The sequence below is a fragment of the Cygnus atratus genome, chromosome 1, assembly GCF_013377495.2.
Source record: "Cygnus atratus isolate AKBS03 ecotype Queensland, Australia chromosome 1, CAtr_DNAZoo_HiC_assembly, whole genome shotgun sequence".
In the NCBI taxonomy this organism is placed as follows: domain Eukaryota; kingdom Metazoa; phylum Chordata; class Aves; order Anseriformes; family Anatidae; genus Cygnus; species Cygnus atratus.
Window position 1 is genome coordinate 71,293,003 of NC_066362.1, and position 22,858 is coordinate 71,315,860.

At 39.3% G+C, this 22,858-nt stretch overlaps 1 protein-coding gene across 5 annotated transcripts in view; it reads left to right on the forward strand.

The window, feature by feature from the left end:
- The window catches only part of DUSP16 (dual specificity phosphatase 16), a 67,783-nt gene that overhangs the window by 40,622 nt on the left and 4,303 nt on the right, over window positions 1-22,858 (forward strand). For all 5 annotated transcript variants that reach the window (XM_035551078.2, XM_035551081.2, XM_035551082.2 and 2 more), the window contains 3 exons: window positions 13,200-13,363; window positions 18,597-18,756; window positions 19,420-19,543. In XM_035551078.2, coding sequence (XP_035406971.1) covers window positions 13,200-13,363; window positions 18,597-18,756; window positions 19,420-19,543 — 448 coding nt within the window. The remainder of the gene's footprint in view (window positions 1-13,199; window positions 13,364-18,596; window positions 18,757-19,419; window positions 19,544-22,858) is intronic.

Sequence of the window (22,858 nt, forward strand, 5' to 3'; positions counted from 1 at the left end):
TATGGTGTTTCTGCAGAGCAAGCAGAAACAGTTGAGAGAGACTACTGACTGTTGCTTAACAAATTATTATTGTTAAGGTGGAAAACAGCAAGAATCTTGCTTAAATCCTATTCCACTATGCCAGTGGAAAACATTCACATTCTACTTTCCGTGCTCTTTCCTTCTTCTCTTAATCTGGCTTGCTCCTGCTAGGGCAAGCACAGATGTATTCATGGCAGTCACTTTTCAGATGTTGCCTGTGATGAGAATGAAGTTGAGGGTTTTAGTTGTGTGTGCTTGTGTGTGTGCAGAAAACTCACACTAAACAAAAGGATTTCTTAAAAAGAAAAAATAAAAATAAAAACCAAAACACAGAAATCTCTACGTCTTTGTAATTCCAACCTAAGATCAAAAATTGTGATAGCCTAATGCAGAAACACTGTACTGGCTCTGAACTGAAACCAGAAGCAAGAATCCTTGTAGTTGGGTGGATGTGTAGCAATGATGAATGTCTAAGAGAGACTAGATAACCATCAAAGTACTGTAAGGTAGGATCATATAAACAGTTTCAGTGAACCTTTTAAGAGTTTCTTAGTGCTGAAAGAACAGAGCATATTTTGCCAGCAAGCCGTGAAGAACATATTTTTTTTGTCAGTCCTCAGTTTGACACTTAGACTTGATGTACTTCAAGGTACAGTGCTGCTAAGGCCAACCAATGTAGAAAACTCACATAATGCATCAGATTATAAAGCCTGGGGATTCAGGGGAGTCAAATATACTAGAAGCCTTTTGTGAGCTTCTAGATCTGCCTGTTACTACTCCAGTGCATGAAGGATGTGATATGGATATACATGTAACTGTATTTCACTGGACTCATTCCTCTCATTAAATACCATCAACCTGATCTGCAGATGTAATCAGCATAATATTGTCTGTGGAAAACTTGCTTTGTGGTTGGAAATGAAACTGCTGTCCTTCAATGGATGAATCAAAGACTATAGGAAAAAAATGACAGGCTTCATACTCAAGTCAGATGAGAACTGTCTTAGAAAGTAGTCCATGAATTTCTTTGTGCTACTTATCTTTCAGCTTTATCCCAAGTTATCTTTGTCATTCAGAGAATCGCTAGCAGAGAATTACAGATTTTCTAGGCGCCCAGTGTGCAGCCCCCATGTGGCTCACAGAAACATGGAGTCAGGGAGCTGTACACCACCATTCCAAAGCCTCGGTTGGACGTAGGTGCTGTCACCCCATAAAAGAGTCATGTTGACCAGCAACTGAAGCCCAAGCGGTGAATTGCCTGCTAATCTCTGCTACATGCAGTTCTGCCTTTGAAAAATGTGAGCAATAACATGATTTAATGGATGTTGCTTTCATAAGACCTCTCTGATAAGCTTTTACAGAGCACAAAGCTGTTGTGATAAGCAGAAAGACATTATTAATAATTAATTTCATATTCAGTGATGAATGCAGGTTACATACAGTGGTCAACAAATGAAGTCATAAACTGAGTGAGTATGAAAAGAAAGAGCAAACAGAATGAGTTCACTGAGACTGTGCAAAGGTCCCGGAAACAAAATAGTGAGAGATTAGCTAGGGACTGTTGCAAAAGGTGGGTTTTTGCTGAAACTTTCCAAATCATTGTTTCCCTGTGACCTGTCCGTCACTGACACAGTGTGTGCATGAAGTGGAAGTCTTGCATGGAGGACACACAGAAGGAAGCAAGACAAAGACTTCTTCCAAGGTCTTGTTTATGCTGGTGTTTTTCTTAAAAATACTTGAAATCATAAGTCGATGTAAAGGAGTCCCACTACAAGAATATCAGTATCTCCAGAGTATGTTTACCATTGTGTTGTCTCTACCTGGCTAAAGCAAAGCTGGGTGGAAAAGAAAGTGCAGTGCTCTCTCCCTGCTTTGTCACTGAAAAAGCCATGCCTTGTGGCAGAGGAGCAGGACATCTTAAGAATATTCTTTTATAGGTACAGCTGGTCATTTCCATCTCATGAAGCAAACAGGGTTGAAAGACTGAGCTTTCCTCCCTGCTTCAGCAATCCCACGTGACCAGTAGCAGGGTTCCCAGTGTGTGCTGAAAGATGGCAAAAGTTAGTTGTAGTTTGTGCTGTCTGATAAATTTCCATCTAACACACGAAAGCCTTTCAATGTTTCAATTTGGAGCTTAATAACCTTTGGTTGTGGCTGACTGAAGTTGTGAGCATTCCCTGTAAGCAAGTCTTTGGAGGGTGCCTCAAGGAGAAGAGCACAACTCCAAATGGTGGCTGTTAATTAATGTAATCAAGTGTTCTTCAAGTTGAAAAAACTGCAGGCAGAATGAGGTGTCAAATATCCTGCTGGCATTTAGAGGAAGAAGGGTAGTCACAAGATGATGGCAGGCTACCTCACACTGCCTGATGCCATTACAAGCCAGTTTCTAATGAAAAAGGTAGAAGTCTTGCAGCATGAGCGTGGTATTCCTGAATTGGTCCCGTGTCGCATGGTCAGTGTTAGCGGGAAGGAGAAGGAAGCGGGGAAGGAGCTTGGCTCTGAGTCGCCCTCTACAAAAGACTCCTCTTTCAATTTTAGCGAGAGCGTAGAAAAACTAGTACCCTTGGCTACAGCTGGTCCTCTGTGAATATCCTCCCACCCTTTGTACTTAAAATGAAGTTTTGAGTGTTCGCGTAGTGCCATGATTGTTTTAAGCACTTGAAAAATGGGAGTAGGTTTTATTACTTTCATATGTGTATTCACTTACTGTCTTTTGAGCGAGAGCAAAGTTTGACTAGCATGAAACTCTCATAACATTTCTCAAACCCAAGAATAACTTGTTAACTTGACTTTTGTTTGGGATACCTCTAGATACTTGTGAAACTTAATTGACTGAAATCACAACTGGGGTCTTTTTTTTCTTTAAAGGCAGAAGGGGCAAGCGTGAACGTCCAGTATGCTCTCTATGCTTGAGTTTCATCTGACTCTTCTACTGGTGCATGCCACCTGGGTGGGTGGGTGGATGGAGTTGACCCCTTTCTCCTCCTGCCTGCCCCCTCAGCCTTGTTTGCTTAACCTGCCTATTAACCTTGTCTTACCAAAAGCAGAAACCCTCCAGGGCAAATAACTTCCTTCACTACTGTGCTTGTAAAACACCTAGTGTAACAGGGCCACTGTCTGTACGCTTCTGTAATAATAAAATTTAAAAAAAAAAAAAAAAAAAAAAGAAAAGAAAAAAGCTTTCTGAAGCAGAGACTTCAATCTGGTAAATGAAGTGGCAGATGGGATGGGAAGGGGGGAGGAGGGCTGTCCGCCGGGATGGCAGCGCTCCTGGCGGGGCTGAGCTTATGTAATGGAAAATGGCAAGCGTCCCTGCTTAGCTGGGCTGGAATGCATGAGTTGCAGTGGGCTGTGCAGGTCTGCAGCTCGTTTAAACAAAGTGGAAACATTGTAGATTCATAAAACTCTGAGTCAGAAAGTTTACAACTTTTCCTGGTTATGGCAGGGGAAAAATCCATATGGCGTCTTTTAGATAAACATTTTAGCGTTTGGTGGGAGCGTGACTGTGGAAGTGCTGATAAGTCACAGCATTAAGAGCCTCTTATCTGAGGTGAGCCGAATGTTAGTTAATGTTTTGTACTTTTTCTGGTTTTTTGTTTGTTTGGTTGTTTGTGTGTTTAAATTTGATTTCTGCATAGTTTTCAGTAATGCTAGAAACGTTATATACCTAGTGCTGATCATTATTAATGGAAACAACTTCCAAATTGCTGGGGGAGGGGGGGTCAGTGGAAGAAGGCAGTTAAACATGAATATACTCCGCTATGTATCTTTGTTGGGTACAGAAGTTTGGTAGGGCTTACTTAGAGTCCAAGTATTATTTTGCAGAGGTAGCTACAAATTTTGTTGCTTTTCTGTTCCTTTTCCTTTAAAATGGGATACTAATATAACATTTATTACCATATGTCCATATAAAATTTGAGTAATCACTGCCCTTAATGAAGAAGCAAATTCTGGACTAAAAGAAGGCGTTGGAAACTTCTGTCAAATAAACAAGCTTCGAAGTCTCCTTGCGATGCTTTTCTGGTGCACACGTCATCTCTGGTTTTTGACTCATCACTTGGGTTTTAGACCTTTTCCACTCCCTGCTAACTGCATTAAAATAGTTGTGTTTGACACTGAGGTAATACTGATGAACTGGCAGACAATTAGATCTTGTGGGAAGAGGAGGGAAGTGGCTTCTGGTCTGTTTTCAAGATGAATTCATTGAAGAAATCCAATATCTCTCTTTGATGTTTTCTGAACTGTCAGAACCCGAAGGGGGAAGAAAAAGGAGCAGTGTCTGATTTGAATGGCACTTCAAGAGTAACGCCACCATTTGCTCTGTTACCAGTGTGCATTTTCCTTGGGCTTTTCCAGCAGACTCTGTGGCCTGTGAAAAACAGACATGTGCTGCCTCTTCTCTCTACATCAGGAGCAAGAGAAGGGATCTTCCTGCGCATCCCGAGTGAGACATGCAGTGCTGCAGGGCCAGCCGGACCTACTGGGATGTTATATAAAACACTTCATAGGCATAATCTGAAGTTTTACACAGGCCAAGCTCATGGAAGTTGCCATGTTGTCTGTCTCTCTGCTATTACCCACAAAAGATATTTAAGCTTGTTGGTCAGCTTCAGTAAGTCTTGACAAAAGGAGTAATTAAATGAGAAAAATAATGGCAGTTCTTGTAAGTCCTATGGAAATGAGCACTGCCACAGTGGAGAGCCTCACATTAGTGTCTCCCCCTGAAAAGTAGCTTTGGGTCAAGCTGAGCTGGATTTGCTGGTGTGATGAAGCAGCAGTGCTGGGCAGGTCCCAGCAGTGCAAGAAGAGTCCTTTGGAGCTCAGGCTGCACTGGCCACCCATGGATCCACCACAGGACTGGTATCAGAGGCAGATGGGCTCCTTTAGTTCTGCAGCCGCTCCAATTACTTGATGAAGAAACACATTTGGTTAGTTTGAAAGTGGAAATCTGTTCATCTTTAGAGTCGGCCTCTAAAGTTTGAGTAGGTGGCCAGGAGCCTTGTCTCAGTTATCAAATGCTTCTCTAGCTGAACCTTTACCCCCACCTTGTCCTCAGCTTTGATACCAGGCTCTGGGCACAAAAGGCAGCTGCATGGGGTTCTCTGTCAAGCTTTAGCTGACAAGTTCATAGAAAGCACACAACGTCATGTGTCCATTGTCCATGTGTCCAAGGAAGAACTGTCCATTTCCTCATCTTTCTTTCATTCCAATTTCTGTTTCGTGGCCCCCTTTATAAAGACTGTAAAGTAATGAATCCTCCTAGAACAAGTGCAGTGTGAGCTTGTTGGTTACTGCTAGGATTTGTGTACCTGTGGAGCTCTCCTTTTTATAGGAGTTGTGTCCATATCAGATAGTTACATTAGAAAAACCCAGTTACACCTAACAGGAACATCCCCTATTTTCATGTGTCCCTTTCGCTGCAGAGCTGCAGGCACATCAGCTGTTGTGCTTTACTTTAACACCCAGCCTTAATCTGTCTTATCTCTGAGGTGTTGTCAAGTCTCTGTTCTGTGCTTTGTCAGTGTGCACTTACCTGATTAGTAAGAGAACCTATTTTTAGGTGATTAAGGGTAAAACTTCTGGGGCAGATCTCTGAAAGCATTTTGAGAATAGTAAGGAATTACATGATTGGTGGTTGAAACAGTACTTTTAAAAGCAACTTCCAAGAGATTTTAGGATTGCTTCATGACTGATTTGTCTGTATCTTAGAAATAATGTGTAGGTTGAGATATAGGATGAATGTGAGTATGAGGGAACATCTGTGTTACATTCAACATGCATGCAAAGGAAAGACAATAAATATGTGTGGATGGGGGAGATGGATGTTACTGTAACAGTAACAGGAATGTTTGGCTAAATTAACAGCTGGTAATTAGAACCACCCAACAGCCCACTTACTGTAATACGCTGTGTAAACACTGGTGAGCTGCTCAAGGTGATCTCTGAAAGCTGGTAGGAGGACAAAATGGCATTCTCCTCTCTTTCCAGAACCCTGTGGAAAAGAAAGGTATTTAGGGGAGGTGGAGAGCAAGAAAGTGAAGGGAGTACTGGGCTAGAGGATGGGGGAAGTGTGCAGGGTAGATGCAGATGTTGATCTGCACAATAACAGATGATGTTTCACTGGACCAGCCATAGTACCATAAAGCCAAAGATGACTAACTTGGTCAGTGTGAGGAAAGGATGTTTGTTGATGGGAATGAAGAAAAATGCTTGAATTTTGAAAACTGACTTTTAGTAGATGGAGTTTTTGCTCCCTTCTGCCTCCTTCCCCATGCTAAATCTATTTCCCAGGTACTTGGACTTCTCTAAAAAAAAGAAAAAAAAAAGCTTTCAGTTTTTAAATTCAGAATCTCTTCTTGAATGTTTCCTGTAATAGTTAAATTTTGATTGGTGGTTACATCTCTTAGTGTGGCTTCATCTAATTGAAGGAAGCATAAAAATGAGAGGGGAAAAGAAAACAGTATAACATGGAATAAGCCTAGAAAAGAGCCACCTTTTTTCTCCATGTTTTATGTTCCATTATGTTGTCATTTATCTTGAATGGTTTTATTGAGTATTGGGTGAAAGCATTAAATATTATCTGCACTTCACAACCCTCTATTAAGTGTTAACCCCCTCCTTTTTTTTTAATTTTGTTGTTGGTGGTGGTGGTTGTTTGTTATAACTACCCTTTCACTTGCAAACCATCTCTAGTGGTTTACAGAACTACTGTCCCTGCAACTGCAGTACAGCTATTGGCAGCGTTGTGGAATGCTCCTTGTCTGTTTCCATGTAAAATAAAACAGATGAGCTAATGTAAATGCTTGTGGTTCTCAATAGTTATTTCTCTTTATTAATTTAGGATTTGTCTCTGATGGTAGTTTAACTAAATAGTCATAAGGATCTGGATGGGTGCCATTCCCTTAATGGAAGGTAGCTGTTCCCAAATCAACAAAACTTCTCTGGCTACCATTTGTTGCCACCTGATCCCATCTTCTTTCCCTCTCTTCTTCCTGCTGTTGGCAACATTAGCTAGGAGATTTATTTATATAAGGATTTATGCAATGAATCTATAATAAAGACTAACTTATGTTGTGGAAGTCTGCTGAAACTTTTTCATCCCTTTTTCATCCATTTTTTCTCCTGGGTTTGGCCCTATTTGGTTTCCTGAGTTGGCTGAGAAGGGAGCTGAAACTTCTGATGTCAAGATTCCTGTAACCATCCTACCTTGATGAGTGTAATCATGACACGGTACACAGTTAGGAAACTGCAGTGTCATAATTCAGGGGAAGTCTGTAGTCACCACTTTGCAGAACCATAGCTAAGCGTAATTGAGTAGGATACCTGATCTTGCCAAATTTCTGGTAATGGATGTGAAAGCTTGTAAGCAAGAAACGTAGGCTTTACTGTAAAGATGCAGGAGGTGTTGGGTTGTCTACCACACGCAAGGGTTTATGCTGCAAAACCACCAACAGCTTTTGGCACCTTAACGTGGTTTCATAGAAACTCTTCTTGTGCAGCCACAAGTGGTGAACAGAACAAGTCGGCACTAGAACACATAGGGTACAACAGTCTGTTCAACATGCTGCAACCAGGGGATGCCCGTCACTCGGTTAAAACTGAAATCATTTCACTAGTCTGGTCATTTTTAACAAGCTACCCAAGCAAGAGCTGAGTCAACTTTGGGCAGATACACAACTTTGCAATATAGTAATGATGGATCATCTAAAAATAGAGCAGAACTAAATTAATTGACTTTTGTCTCAGAAACATAAAGGACAAGCAGCTGAACATCACAGTCAATTTATCACTGCTACTTTGGTATCTCTTACTTTCATGTTGGAAAATGCATTAGATGATATAGTCTGAAATCACTTCTGTCTCATATTGCTTTAATTTGCTCCCATAATGTCATCATCCCCACAGATTTTTTCCTCAGACTTGGGCAGGGCCTATTGTACAAGTAAGACAGACTTAGAGTTGTGCTAGCTACTTGCTGCCAACCAAAGGATATGGTGACTTACGTATGTGCAGTCATGACCAGAAACAACTGCCTATTTAAAAGTGAAGAAGGAGATGCATTGTGCTGCTAATCCTGCTTGGTCAGCAAGGTTTTTTTGGATATAGTGAAACTATTGCGTTAATGGTGATCAAAGAGTCTTCCATTTAGCTCATCGATATCAGATTGGTTTGCTGAAGTAGAGTGAGAAACTTCAAAAGCTTTGTTGAGAGGAGAGTTTTTTTGTTTGTTTGTTTTAAACAAGCAAAATTTTTAAGATATATGTATAATATGTAAAAGTTGTCTCATTTCCTCTATCCTCTGCCCACAACCTTCAAAACAGATAAGTGGTTGAATAAGAGAGTGCAGAGCTCTTTCAGTCCAGCTTTACCATCAAGAAGGCACGCAACCCTTATGATTTCAGAAGCTATTTAAGAGAGAATATTTCTGAGTTATTTGTCAATTATCTATTTCCAGTCCTTTGTATATTTGGCAATTGGGCTGGTTGGTAAGACTAGAAAGAACAGCCTGCCAGATACTGTAAGCTGGGAGGGGATACCCTTTTGACTGAGGCACTGCAAAGTGAGTGAGATTTCTTAGATCTCGCCCAGGAGATTAGGATCAGGGCCCAGTTACATTTATCAAAGACTTCAGTGGAACTTTATTAAAACAGTAGCTCTGCTAGTGACCTGGGGATTTTTTTTCCCCATGGTTTCAACATGCCCTTGTGATTGATTTACCATTTGCAGGGGCTGGAGTCATGGTGGAGAAAGGGTGTTGTTCAGAAGCTAGCTCCAGAAGAAAAGTGCATTTTCTCTTACTAAACAAACAGCACAGTGCTGCCAGTAGCCCTATTCCAACTGAGGTAGTTAGGGAGATAAATATAAAATTTGCCTTGATGCAAAGCATCCTCAAACAGTGAAATTTGAAGCTAAACCAGCCTCATCTTTCTTTTAAGACTCAGATTGCTATTCTGTGTTGCTATTCTGTGTTCCAATCTGTACACTAAGTTCATTCTCCAAATGCTTAAAGTTTGTTTTTTGAGGACTGTCTGCTTCATTTACAGCAGAAATGGACAGGTAGTCTGCATGGTTGAAGTACTTTTCTCATAAAAGGTTCTTCATGTAGGCTGTACATTGATTTTTCCTTTGGAGATTAATGTGGGTTACGATCTGTGTTAGAAAACAGAAAGATGAAATAATCTTTTTTTTTCTATACGTTTTCAGGTGCCATTATTTTTTTAGTATAACTATATAGAATTGTATTGTGTGTGTGTATATATGCATATATGCACGTACACACGCTATATGCATATTTTGTAAGTCAGTGCAAGCAAATGGAGATGACAGCAGCTCTTTAAAATGGAAGTTAGTCTCATAATGAAATGACAGCTCAGTGGATGCTGTTATTCCAGATCCCTGATATACTATGTTACACTGGAGGTAATCAGTAGTTTAGCAGGATGCATACATGAGTGTTTTGTTGAGGTGGGTTTTGTTTGTGTGTGTGTGTGTGTTGTTTTTTTTTTTTTAAGCCATTTTTCAACACACATCTATCTAGAATATGTTTTTTCTACTGTGAGTGCCATAAATCAAAGGCAGAGTTGTTGAAAAGCTACTAACTTTTTTGAAATAAATACAGAAGATGGCAGGGAAGATGGATTAATATTTGAAACAAGATACTGATTGCATCCTTTCTGACATCAATGATCCTGAAGTCATGGATCCTGCTTAGAGGATTGGGGGCTAATCTGTAATACCAGGTTAAAATATGTGCAAAGGCAATAAGGGCTTACTTGGGAGCATGAGGAAAGACAGTCAGGTAACAACACAATGTCAGAAGTACTTGATGTGAGAATTTTGTGGTTATAGTTGATGTTGTAAGGACAGTAAAGTAACATTTTATTAGGAAAGTGTGTGTAGAAAGAAGAAGGATGACTTTGTAGGGATGAATGTCCCAGAGGAAGTGTTGAAGCATCTAATCTTGAATCACTTCAAGCTTGCATTACCAAATTCCTAAAAAACAACAAAAAAGTGTTCCTTACGCTTATAATGACAAAGCATGGGTTCCATCTCCCCAAACCTCAGTTTTTAAGCATATTAGCAACTTTCTTAACTTTTTAAATCTGTAGCTATATGGGAAAATTCCTAATTAAAATACAAAACAAAAACATGCCCATGTAGTCTTCTTTACAAAGACATTAGAAATTACAAATATAAAATCTCTTCTTTGCTTGTGCTGCTTCTTTGTGAGGAACAAGAGCCACTTTGTGTGAGAAAGGCTCCAGATAGCAGCCAACAACCTTCCCAAGAGATAAAGAGTGAACAAATGAAACCGAAGATTGATCTTACTCTTTCCTTTCTTCCACCAGTCCCTCAAGGAACTGCTGGGCTCTGTTACCACATCTTCCATAAAATTTATCTAAGGCATGTAGTGAGTAAAAATTCTAAGCTTGCTTCCTGAAGAACAGGGAAATTCTTATGCCATATCTAAGAGAATTCAGCAACAGTGTGAGAGAATTATTTTGAAAACTTTTTGTCTTTTGATTGATATATTAAACAAGCAGTGTCCATGCTCATGGCTTATACAGACAGGAACAGGTGGTGGAGGTGTAAAGCAGGATGGTATGAGCAGAATTCTTGCATTCACTTGATTGCCTTTGAAACCAGCCTCAGATTCTGCGTTTGGGCCCGTTGTCTTCAACTTTCTTGTATCTAACTGGGTCCCAGACCTGCCCCTTTGCTTTGCTCTTCTGATGGGTGTGGGCTGTCTGCTCTCTGACATGGAAAAACATCTTACAGTTCATCTCCTGAAAAGCACTACTGGCCATCTTTGGGACTTTGGAGAGTACTGCCCCTGAGACGCAGTGTGGTGAGTTTCTGGTGCCAGCTTGTGCAGAAGCATGTGCTACACGCTTCAGGTGGTGGGTACACCTTGCTGAAGCTCTGAAACCAGGCTGCACCCTTAATTTATGCAGCTGAGGAGCATACTGGGCAAGACAAAAAGAATTTCTGCACTTATTTTGCACCTTCTCCTTCTTAAGACTCTTGTATTATTGCCTTGGCAGTAGTTGGTCCCTCTCATGAAAAAGCTCCCTCTGCTATAAATGCCTTTCTCTGCTAAGTCTCTTCAGTTCTCTGAGATTTTGCATTTCTTTTTAAAGCAAGGGATTTCTTGTATTACTGTTTTTAGCAGGCTTCCCGATCTCTCTTCATGTGACCCAGGTAGATCTGCCATGCTCTACTCTTCCAGGCCTGCTGCTTGTACAAAAGCTGTTTGTGGTGGTGGTAGTTGACTCAAGTAGGTTTTAAATGACTCAAGGCATGCAGTAGTTAACTGGAATTCGTGAAATGATCAGAGATTCTTCAATTACACTGCAAATTTACAATGTTTTCTCTTTTCTCCTTCTAACAGATTGAACAATAAAAAGGAATCTGTATAATTATGACATGAAGATTGATTTTAAAAAATATAAAAAACCTTCCTACAGTAAATTACAGCTATTTTGTCTTATGATGTTTCCAAAGACAAGCATTGTCCTAGTTATCTAAAATCACTTATCTAACACTAAAGACAAGTGATTTTTTTCAGTTAGGAGACTGTAACAAGAACTGCTGCTCAAAAAGCTTTTGTTCTGAAAACTGCTTGCTGGCTTCTTTGTTTATCAGATAAAATGGGTTGTTACACACATGGCTATTACCTTGTTGTGTTTTTTTTTCTACATTTAATAAAGATACAGAGTTTAAAATCCAAAGAATAGACATAATTCAGGCAATGGTAATGCAAGCCTTGACAGAACAGTACATTATCTTATTGCTGAATAATTTTAATTCATGTCTTCAAACTGTAATAATACAGAACGTAGCATTTGGCAGATTTAGCACATTAATACTTCACTTCCTTGATGATAAAAAGGTGTCTTGTTCTGCACAGGTTATAATTACTCTTCCTCCACTTACAGTTCCACTTGTCTCTGTGCTTTTAATGTAAGGAAATAGCTAGGGACTTTGACTTTCTTTTGTGCCTCTCATCCTTACTAATTGGCTATTACATGGTGAAAACTGTCCAAAAAAGCCTGTAACATACTGATTTAAGCAGCTGCCTACAGTTCTTCTTCAGACTAGATGAAGTATGTGAATGAACTGAGCTTGGAGTTCAGCTAGTTTGTCAAAAGCTAGCTAATTTGTGTGAGAACATGTTTAGCTGAGGTGTAAGTCGGTTGCTGGAGGTCTGTTTGGTTTTGTTCTTTAACTGTGGGTAGTGCTGGTTGGACCACAGTCAGTAACTGAGATTTATAACATAGCTCTTGCAGTGGGAGGGAAACAGGCATGTGGCAAAGCAAGAAAAGGAAATGGAGCTTGAGCTGTGTGTGTTACGTATTTGTGTCTGCAGCAGTCTCAACCTAATGCAGGGGTGGCAAATTATAATGAAAATGTTGTGGAACCACAGTATGGATAGGGCCTAATGCCCTAACTACTGCAAATGAAGAACCACCTAGCAGCAAAGGGAGCACAGAGGGGCTAGTTTGCTAGGGGAATCCATGGCTAATCTTCCCCTCTTCCCGTGCCCACCTTCCCCTGTAGTCGCCCTCTGCCTCACCTGCCACTCTTGGAATGGAGAAGCCTTAGCTTGGTGTGGTTTTGAAACGTGAAGCCTCTTGCAGTGTGTTGGATGAAATATGTTATTTCTGAGCAGTATAGAAAATAATAATGCAGGATTCTAAAAGCAAACATTAATAACTACATATTGATGCTCTTACCAATTGAGAATACATGACTTCTCCTTAATGCAGTCTAATTATAGACCTAATATGGGAGAAGGAATTGTTCAGAAAACAATTTGCTGAAGCAGAAAGGCAAAGGTATGTGGTGGGTGTTGCGGGTTTTTGTTTTGTCTTAAAATTCTCATTTCCACATGTCCTTTTGAATCAGAAGAAGCATAAAAATCTGAGGAATGGAGAGAGAGAAACAAACAAACTTTCCAACCAGAGTGGGAAGACAAAAGCAGGCCTTGTGTTCTGACAAATGGTTCTGCACACTTGGGGTACCTCTGGGAGAGGTGTGCCTATAGCTGTACAAGTTCCTCTGCTGGCCCTTAATGCCTCTCCATCTCATGCAACAAATGCTGCTTTTTGAGATTTGGTATGGGCACTGATGCCTCCCACAATGCTTGTGAGTAATGCACACTGTGCCTCTTACAGGTGGATTTGCTGAATTCTCCAGCTCTTTCCCTGGTCTCTGTGAAGGAAAATCCACACTCGTCCCTACGTGCATTTCTCAGCCCTGTCTACCTGTCTCCAATGTTGGCCCAACCAGGATTCTGCCTCATCTCTATCTCGGGTGCCAACGGGACGTCCTCAACAAGGTGAGCATTCTGGATGTTATGCTGTCCACGTGGATGAGTATATAATCTCCATGTGTCTTTTTCCATGCTTCTATTATACCTCATTATTGCAGCTATAAAACCATCTAAAGTAGATCTAGATGATAGCCTTGCACAGCTTTATGTGCAGCCAGCTAGGCAAGAACTAATGATATACAGTCCACATAATGAATCCACGTGTCATCTAATAGGATAATTGATCTCTCTCCTTCCTCCTGGAGAAGATAATATGATACCTTCCTCAGTAACCTACCAACCAACAGCATGCTATTAAATCAGCCATTACAGTAGGTCAGGTAGTTTACTGTGTATAGCACCAACTGGTTTGTTTTGGTGTGTGTTGCATATTCATACAATTATGTTAATAGTTCTAGTGGGATGAAATAAAGATTGTCTTTCAGTATTTTCTCTAAACACTTACATATATATTTTTTTATACATGTATAAAGCCTAAGACTGGAACTATCCTAATAGTCCTATAATTAGATCATATTCATATACTCAATGGATTTACCTTGGCCTTTAAAATCTTCAACATCTTTGTTGCTACGTAGTGAGTCAACAATTCAGAACTGATTCACGTATGATGGATGTCAAGGCAATTTTCATACCACAAAAGTAATTTGTGGTCCCCACACAAAAGGCAACAGGTAGATTAAAATACCAAGTGAATTAAAAAAAAAAAAAAAAGAAATCTGCTTTAAGTGGTAGAATATTAGATGCTTTTATGCTGTTTGTTTCAATATGTTAATGATAAGTGCTATCCCAAGCCCCACTCAGAGTGGCGGGGTCTCTTATTCTCCTGTAGGGCCAGGAACATTTGGGGATGTGAATAGAACTCCAGTGCTGTAGCTCTTTAGTGAATAGTCTTAGGGATGAAAGAGGCTGTTCACGTTACTTGCAGTAAATCAGTGCCTGTAAATAGGTGTTACGCGCAGACACAGTACGCATGCCTCACCAGGAAGGGAAACCAAGTGGTAGCAGTAGTCAGGAATTTCACTATAGGGGTGGAGGAGTCTGAAACTACTACAACTACTACAACTGCTACTGGTAAGCCCTGAGTATGGCAGAGCATTCTGTAGGAGAGTTTAGACCTGGTGGGGTGTCTCATGCCTTTTCATTTACAACCCTGATAGTATTTCAGCACGTGTCCATCATATAGCAGGAAGCTCTGCAGCTTCAGAAACTTTAGAATTAATGGGGGGCTCCCAGGAATTGTTCAAATTTGCACTTCTTGACCTCATGCATTTCTTAACCGTTTTAAGTACAAATATGCATTTTATGATTTCAGATCTGCTTGTTGCTTGCACATTTTTCTTCTTATTTAAAACAAGTCACAGGCAATTCTTTATTCTGAGCATGTTACTTGTTCACTGCACTGAAGTAGACCGTAGTGTCTTCATAATTTATGTCTTCAGTTTTGGTGTCTGTGCGTGGAAAATCTTAAATGGCTCTCATCTTAAATAGTGATACCTTTATTAACTTAAAGAAGCTGTGGGAACAAATGAAGATTTCTGCCTTTGGGAATGAATTTGATGCTTTCACTGCAATTGGCAACTCCCAGTTTCCTGATCCTTAATAGTTTCTTGATTCAACTCAAAGTTAGTGATAGTTAGAAATGAGGATTCTGGAAATGCTAAGGGCAGTGAGGTGCTCCAGGTGGCTTGTGCTTGCTGTTGCTCTTTCTTCCACACTCCTTGCTTCTTGGAAAGCCTAGATCCTATGCAAGGGTTTTAGGAAAAGCAAGGAGGATGTCTCCCAATACGTGGAGTGCTCAGAACTACCAATACCTGGTATGAAAACTGAAAAGTGAAGAATATTGAAAAGGGAAAGGTGAAAAACAAAAACCAGTGATCAGAAGCAGAGTTCTGTCTCTGTTATGATAGTCAAGAAGACGGTAAGTGGTTAAGTTTGCATGCTCCAGTTTAATGGCCTTGCTGCCTTGTCAGTTACTGAAGATACGAAGTCAACTTTCTGTGAAGATTGAAATGTTTGTTTTTTTTTTAATTCAAGTTCAGATTTTTAAAAATAACTTTCTAAAATATTCCAGTAAGATTCCCAACACTGCAAAATATAGTTGTATACATTGACCTTACTTTTGCTTTTGAACGCTGTGAGGTCCCGTTATTCCTCCTATTGCCCAGACATGCTCATTTCTCTGAAATCTAAATGTCTCAAAAATACCTGCAAAAATAAGTCTTTATTTGCAATGCAGCTAAATTCAATGCTTTAGAGATGTGAATTTTCAGCATAGCTTATCAAGATGAGGTAATCTTTTCAGAATCTTTAGAAGCTTATCTCTGAGTGCCGGGGGGGGGAAACATTTGTCTTGAACATAGATCGTCCTGCAGCATGACCTTTTAGGGACACTGATGCTATTTGCCACTAATGCCTCTACTGATAATGATTGATGTATAAAAGGTAAGCAAACACAAATGTTTGGTTTGTGTCCTTGAGCAAAACTAATGATTGCTTCAGAAAAGTATTAGGAGATTTTGCTTTATGGATTTCTTTTTAAATGCTTAACTCTGAAAATGTTTATAGTATTTCCTGCAGTTGAAACGCTAAGAACCTTATGAAATTTCTGATCTGGCTCTTCAATGTGTTCTTTAAATAATTTGGGGATCAGTGGTGCTGCTTTACCTAAATGCATGTATTTGCAAAAAGTGTACTTTTTCACCATTACCAGCTTTCTTTTACTCTGGTTAACAAAAAAGTCCATTTCACTTGTTGGGTCTTAGTGTGATATATTGGTGGCTATCAGTATGGCAGGGCAAGAGGGTACGTATTTTGACAGAAAATCTTTGTTGGTTTTCAGATTTGTGAAAGACAGACACACTAAAATCTAACTTATACATGAGTGACAGTGTCCTTTCAGAAAGTTAGGATAACATAAAAAATCTGTTTGGCTGCGGGCCTGAATGAGTCTCCTGCTTACATCTCACATTTTGTACCAGCATTAGAGTTGTAAAAGTTTCTGCTTTGCTCTTTACCTAACTATTCTGGTTTTTTAATTCCAGACCTGGATTTTATTTTCTGGAACAAAATAACGTTTTAGGGTGCCATTAATTTTAAGATTAAACAAGTCATAGAATGTAAATAAGCTGACAAAAGAGCATTTACCTTCTTTTCACAAAGTTGTTAGTATTAGGATTTCTGGATCTTCCTCCCATCATAATTCACTTCTTCCTTTTGGGTGTCTTACAATGAAGGCACTGTTATGGTTATTATATTATAGTGTGTTGCACAGGGAATGATTGATACTTTAGAACAGAAGGAAGCATAACTTCTTTCTTTAGCCTTGGTCTCAAAGACAAGTACTAACACATTTTTGGGTGTTTTTTTGGCTCAGTGATTTCAGACTTGGCATCTGCAACATTCTAATTCCCATTTGGATAACCAATTCCACATTGAAAATCTTACATAACTGTGGAATTGTGATCGTTGGACCATGCAGTCCACCAGCACTTACGCTTTAGACAAAATAATAATACAAATAAAAAAGAGAAGGCTTTTCTTTCTAAATTCATCAGCTTTCCAGCACTACTTAGCTGTATCCTGAACAAACGTGCATCATGAAAGTCCATTTCTTAGTGATACCTTCATTGCCTCCCTCTTGTGTGTAAGAGGTTGGGTGACTTTTATGCATACTGTGGCTCAAGACTCTGCGTGTACTTTTATACCTGCTATTTCAGTTGTTTGTTGTTTACCTTTCGGACTGTAAGTGGTGACTATAGGTGTATAGGGTTAATATTTCAACTTAGTGGCCTAAACTAGATGCTTATTTTACAGAAGTTGATGTTGAATAGCTTGGGATCCTGGAGTTGTAAGGCTACATGGCTCAGCACAGTCACAGATTCTGGGGCTTTCCTTAGCGCATGTAAGATACCATGGTAACTGGTCTCCTGTGCCAAGAACCCTAATCCCTCTCTGACTAATTCCAACAATTCCCACATTTCCTTACAGCTCTGCTTTTAAACTTTCAGTGTATGAGAGTTTAAATGTAGGAAAGGGAGGTGAGACTGTGTTGGCTACAAAAGGCAGGCAGGGCTGGAGGGAAGCTTGCTGTTTGAGTTGGGGAGATGTGAAGGAACAGAAAAGGGGGACATTGGTGACAGTGCTGAAGAGCTGAGCTTTACTGGGAGTATGACCTAGAAAACTAGCAGTGTCAGAAGCAGTAAAGGTGAGAAGTTACCTTGACATATTCAGCCCTTTTTTGGACCACTGCTGCAAATCATATTTATTTGTCATAAATTATATTTATCACAACTATTTATATTTATAATATGTATGTTATACATTTATATATATTTATAATGTTTATATATTTATATTTATAATATATTTAAATTTATTTGTGATAAATTATATTTATTTGTGATAATTTGCTCTGCGAGCAATTGCTCATCTCTTGTTCACCTTGGATGTCTATGTTTATGGTATAAGGTATATTCATTAGTTTAAGGTACCCACACCTTCATACACCTCTGGATATGCTAGCGTAAGGGATTTGGGGTGTAAGTTTGGAGGAGTTGTCCAGAACAAATTTGTCTCACTAGCAGAGATTTATGTAAATTCCCTGTTTATAACTGCTACATAAAACATGTAGTTAAGTGAGGGTGGATTTGATGCACTTTCTTCTGCAAATGGCTATGAGATTCCCTTCCTCCCCTTCAGTCCATTGTTCTCACTGAAAATTTAATTTATGCCTGCATATACATACTTTTGCGTGTTCATCCCTTCTACATACACACTGCAAAGTACACACAGTGTACCTGTGTAGTAAATACCACACATTATTTAAACTGCTCTGATATGTGATCCAGAAAACATGCATTCAAGTCAGTGAACTACATGTGACATAACTACTTGGTTATGTCACCTTGCATGGTGAGAATTTAAACCAAAGTAGCAAAAAAAATGCATTCTCTTGGAAGCGATGCTTCATAGTAACAGAGGGTATTCTACCATTATTTCTGTTCTATGTCACCTTTGTTCACATGGACTTTGCAGCCTGTATATTATTTGGTCATAGTGGATGTCTTGTTAAAAGTTGCTTGAAGAATCAAAAGCTTAGAAGTCACCTTTTTCAACAAACAATGCCCCCAGAAGTTTACTTTTTAGCTTTATTATGTGTTTTGAGTTTGTGGTCTCTTTGAAATGTGCCAAAGGTGTTGTTTGACTTCTCTAGTTTTAATCGTTCTCTCTTTCATAGGAGCTGATGCAGCAGAATGATATTGGCTATGTACTAAATGCCAGTAATACCTGTCCAAAGCCTGATTTCATTCCGGAATCCCATTTTCTGAGAGTGCCAGTGAATGACAGCTTTTGTGAGAAGATTTTGCCTTGGTTGGATAAATCAGTCGATTTTATAGGTGAGAAGAAACTTTATATTGGCTCTCTAAAACAGTTTTTGGATAACTCTGTGTCTGATTCCTATTTTGGCTGGAGGATACCTGAATGCTTTCTGGGTGGTATGAAAAATACCCTAAGGATCTGCATATATGATCACCATCACTTTATAAGTACAGAAGCAAAATAATACAAGGAGATTCTGCCACTGCGTGTTCCAGCACTTACAGGAAAAAAAAAATTACTTTTTAAAAGCACAACTCTGCTTTCTGGCATCCTGGTAGACACCTGATACATTCCTGCAGAGAATGAATTATAAAATTGGACATACAGATCCTGTCTTTAGCTTTAAGCAGTGAGCTAACAGATGAATTGGCCAAATTGTTCAATCATGAATACTTGCTTTTTACTTGCATATAAAATTAAAAACAATCACCTTTCCCAGAAATCTAGATAGTTATGTGCACGTTAATGTAAGTGATGTAACTGCAGTGTTTTCTGTGTGTAGTCACATGCTTTTTCTAAACCCAGTGCAGTGATGGAGAAAATAAGTGGTTTTTGTTTAAAGCTTCCATGAGATCTGTAATTAGCAGCCAATTTGGAAGTTCTGAACAATTTCAAATAACATTGTTTTCCTTGCAAACTTTTAATTGCGGTATAATGCTGCTGATTTCTTTGGTATGCAGAAAAAGCAAAAGCATCAAATGGTTGCGTGTTAGTCCACTGTTTAGCTGGAATATCTCGCTCTGCCACAATCGCTATTGCATACATCATGAAGAGAATGGATATGTCCTTAGATGAAGCTTACAGGTAAGGAGAAAATTTCCTTTCATACTAATTCTTGTGCCTGTCAGCTTGTTTTTAAAGTGATAAAAGGTTACACAGCCAAGGTAGAAGCAGAGGTTATTTATCCTGTAGTTCATTGGCCTCTGGGCACTCTTGCTTTAAACACAGGTTTCCTCCCTAAAGAAATTAGGGGTCGTGTGCAGGCATTGTGCACCTAATGTTAATTCCCTACCTGCAAAATGCTGGTGTTGGTCTTTGCTCTAAATTTAAACTGCTTATTAAGTGTGAGTGTGTATACTTGTATGCACACACACATCACACACAACAGTATCTTGTATGCCAAAGAAAAAATGAAACAGATAGGGCTAAAGAAAGAGAACTGAGGATATTTGTCATCCTGCTAGTGGCAAGTGCTAGACTGGATCTGTTGACTTCAGTTTGGTAATGCTCTCAAAGAAGTGCCTCCAGGTGAAACGTATAGGAATTAAGAAAACAACTTTGTTGCTAATGAGCTCAAACAAAAACTCTTGGAGAAAGTATTTTGAAGTATCAGCTCTTTGTGGTATTAGAGAATTCTTGTGGGGAATAAATACCCCTGCCTTTTTAACCTTTCAAATCACAGTATTGCTGTACTTAGATTGTGAACACTTTATTACATTCCAGGTGACTTGGTTGCAGTTTACCATGACTTCTTTATTTCATTTGGCAAACTGCTTTTTGTTCCTGTGTTGCACAGAAGACATCGGCTTTCTTCTTGACAGACCTTATAGGCTAATTGGCAGAGCTGACACACCTCTATAAGACATGTCTTGCAGAGGCAATTTGAACAATTAGGCTGGAGCAGGTTGAGAGGAGTACCTTCCAAATCACTACTGTGTTTGCTACCACCATTTTAAAAACTGTGATGGTGACAGAAAGACGAACAGCTGACATTCTCTTGTGTGGGATGGTTTTCATGGGGCATTTTCTTTTAAGCTAATAAATGCATATAAGTATGTATGCGGTGAAAAAAGTTAATTCAAGAGATTACCGAACTGCAGATGTCTCCCGTGGCATTCAAGTCTGTAGAAGATTTCTACTAGTGCTTGGTTTTGTGCAGTAATTTCCACGTGTATGATGAAACAGGTTTGGCTGGTTAAGAAGCGTAGGCGACAACTCACAATTACGCAGGCAGAGATGCTATGGATGAATTGCTGGATATGGATGGATAGGCTGCGAGGTCTGAGCTTGATTTGCCAAACAGCCTAGCTGATCTCAGGCTGTAGTGCTCTGGAGGTTAGAGCTGTAGAGTACCAAATACTTCTAAAAGGCACACGTGTAAGTAAACCTCTCACTGAGTAAAGAGTGCTTCTTCACATTTTTCCATGACATCTCTGCATTAAATTCTAGTTTGCTTCTTAACCGGAAGTGTGAATTGCATGTGGAAGATGAGTCATCCTTGGCCTTTTTTCTCTTTGTACTGGAGATGCTGAATAACTACTGGAAACTTTGATTTTATTTTACTATGATCTGATTTTCTTTGATCTGACTTAGTGAGAACAATCTGCAGCACAGTTCACTTACTGGTTGGGATCTTTTGCTGGCAAAGCTTAAAAGAAAAATACTTTTTTTTTCTGGATATATGAAAGACATTAGATAAAATGTATGTCTGACACTTAACATTTAATGTCACCTTTTTATTTTTTACTTGAAGTGAAAGATCTGAGGAAATACGCTTTTTTAATGTTTTATTTGTACAGTGGGCTATACAAGGGAAACAAGTATCAAAATCAAATGTTATGTACATTTTCCAATTAGAAAGAGAGTGCATTTTGAAATGAAAAAGTTTGCAAAGCCTTACAACTTTGCAGGGGTCTAGGAGACTTTCTGGATCCCTTTTCATAGTTAAAAAAGATAGTTTTAAAGTTAAGACCCTCCCATATTCTGGGGTGAGAGGAAGAGAAATCTGAAGGAACAGGGTTGCACTTCATAGTGGAAGTTTTCACCATCATTTTGTGCAATCTGCTCTTGCAGGTCATAACATCAGCTATTCAGATGGTTAGCAGAAAAGAACAGTGCCTGTTGTGTTTAAAAAGCTAGGTGTCATTGAAGTTGTTTGGCAATGTCCGAGAATTCCTTTTCTTTTGTCATGTGCTTGCTTGCATTTATGCTAGTGTGTACATATATGCATGAGTACACTTCAGAATTGTTCTCATGCCATTTTTGATAACTGCACACTCACCTTTTGTACACATCCCCAGATAGATTTTCTGCCTTTAATAACATTTAATTTTCTCAGTGATACATTATATGTGTGTTTGTAGTAGGTCTCAGTCATACATTATTTGCGTGTTTGTACTAGGGTTTAGCTCTTCAAGGTCTCTTCCCCTGTTAATTCCCTTGTCATCTGGTACCTCCATATTTCCAGGAATGGCTGAAAAAAGAAAGAAAAAAAAAAAAAAAAAAACACAGAGGAGGCAGGATTTGGGCAGCTTCTCTTTTACAGATAGAAAAAGATGTACTTTAGCTATATTACAAATCAGACCGGCAAAAAGTCTGCTTTTGTATTTAACTTTGAAGTACATGACATGACTTGTAACATTAAAATGTTTCTTTCATTTGAAGTCCTGATTCAGGGAAACATTTTTAAGTATGTATTGCATCTTGTCTGTATTCAGCTGAATAAGTAAGTTCATGACTGGCCCATATATGAGAGTCAGGCTGCTTCCTACAGGGCTGGAGAGTACATTAACTTCTGTTATGTTATACTGTTGCCTTTTTACTGTTGGACACATGCAGAGTTGTAGAAGATGTTTTTGTTTTAATGCTGCATTTGCTTCTTTTTATGTTTCTTTTTGATGATCATATCAGCAGTCAATAGCAGTACAGGGTAGAAATGACTGGCATTTGCTGTGCAAGGTCAGCATATATCAGAGCAATCTACCTGACAAAGGTAAAACAGGATAGGAAGCACTAACTGTAATAACGGCATGAAAGAGAACGGTGAAAAGAATATGGGATTTCTGCCCTTGAAGAGTGGGAAAGGTGGCCTGTTTTCTGCTTTGATGCTATTCAGAAAACTTGAGGAGCTCTTAAATTCAGTCAGTCCAAGGTAGCAATGGCAATGTGGAAAAAAAAAATAATTCCTCAAACCTTGCTGTAGCCATCACAAAGAGGTAAAAAAGAATGCTTTCTTTTTCCCATTCGTAGCTGCCTTTAAGTAAACTATGAGGAGAGGTGAGAGAATCCAGCATTATCTTGCTTAAAAGCTGCCCTTTTTTCCATCCATGTTACCTGTGCTTGCCAGAACCTTTATCCAAGCATCCTGACTAGTTAAGATTAGGCCGTTAACCCTAGAAT